The sequence below is a fragment of the Trichoderma citrinoviride genome (genome assembly GCF_003025115.1).
Source record: "Trichoderma citrinoviride strain TUCIM 6016 unplaced genomic scaffold BBK36scaffold_505, whole genome shotgun sequence".
In the NCBI taxonomy this organism is placed as follows: Eukaryota; Fungi; Ascomycota; class Sordariomycetes; order Hypocreales; family Hypocreaceae; genus Trichoderma; species Trichoderma citrinoviride.
Window position 1 is genome coordinate 1 of NW_020195213.1, and position 1,072 is coordinate 1,072.

The 1,072-nt window shown below is 51.8% G+C and overlaps 1 protein-coding gene across 1 annotated transcript; it reads right to left on the reverse strand.

The window, feature by feature from the left end:
• Positions 1-4: 4 nt before the first annotated feature.
• BBK36DRAFT_1197872 (hypothetical protein) lies at positions 5-980 on the reverse strand (the record flags this gene model as incomplete). Its single annotated transcript, XM_024897010.1, has 2 exons — positions 5-641; positions 702-980. Coding segments are annotated over 2 exons (916 nt in total), but the record flags the coding sequence as incomplete, so codon positions are not given.
• Between the last annotated feature and the right edge of the window lie 92 nt (positions 981-1,072).

The following is a 1,072-nucleotide window of genomic DNA, read 5'->3' on the forward strand; positions in this document are numbered from 1 at the left end:
AGACCTTGCCTTCCGGTGCCTTGTCAACCTGCGCCCCGAGGTCCAGCCAAAGCGTGAGTATCCTTGGCAGAGTCTGATACAAGTACTTGGTTCCCGAATTCAAGGACCGCACGTAATTCTCAATGACGAGCCTGGCGATCTCGCCCGTGACATAGTTGTCGCTCTGATCATCAACTTTCAGCGGCTGTTCTGATTCTAATATCTTCTTGTAATGGCGGCCGAGGTAATAGTGGCCCTTCTCCCATGTTGAGAACGTCTTGGGTGGCTGCTGATACTTTTCACGCAGGGCGCCTGCGTGCGTCTGGCCCGCTGCATCAAGCCATTTCGCCAGGAGAAGCTGTGCGCGGGCTGTGAGCAGCTTCTGCTGAGAGTTTAAGCTGCTGGCGGATCCCATACTGAGCGATGACCCTGATTTCGTCATAAACTTATTCTGCTCGATGGCTCCCTGGAGCATCTGGATTGCTTTGCGATGATGTGAATCTCTGAACAGCAGCTTTGCGTTCTCAATGGTAGCTGCATCATCCCCAAGCTGGGACGCATGCAGCACTGCATTGAACGACTGATGTAAGGAGTTTGTCTTCCGAGCCAGTCGAGAGCTGGCAAGCCACAACCCGGAGATGTCCAGGTCGGAGAATGTTGGTCTAAATAAGAGAATCATGTCAGTGACGGTGCCCTGAACCAAGCCGAGCGGCCAGACCTACCTCAACAGTTGCATAGCTGCCCTCTGAATTCCTAGCACGTACTGCCGATCGTTGAAATATGCTCCGATAACTTCGCACCGGCCTTCGAGAAGAGATATCGTCTTCGTACGCTCCTCCTCACTTTCCGGATGAGTTCCGAGAATGATCTCTAGATCCGTGAGGACATGACATTTCAACATTATGTCGTGCGCCGCTTGGAGCGACGCAGTCGTTGACGCGGTCATGGACAGAGCAATGTTCTCCTTGATCATCCTCGCCGTCTCCATAAAAGGTTGTTTTCTGTATAGAGATTCAAAGAGAACCCCTAAAGACATGTTAAAGTCCTGCAAAACGTTGCCCTGGAATCTGTGGATGAATCTGTCCAAGCTTTC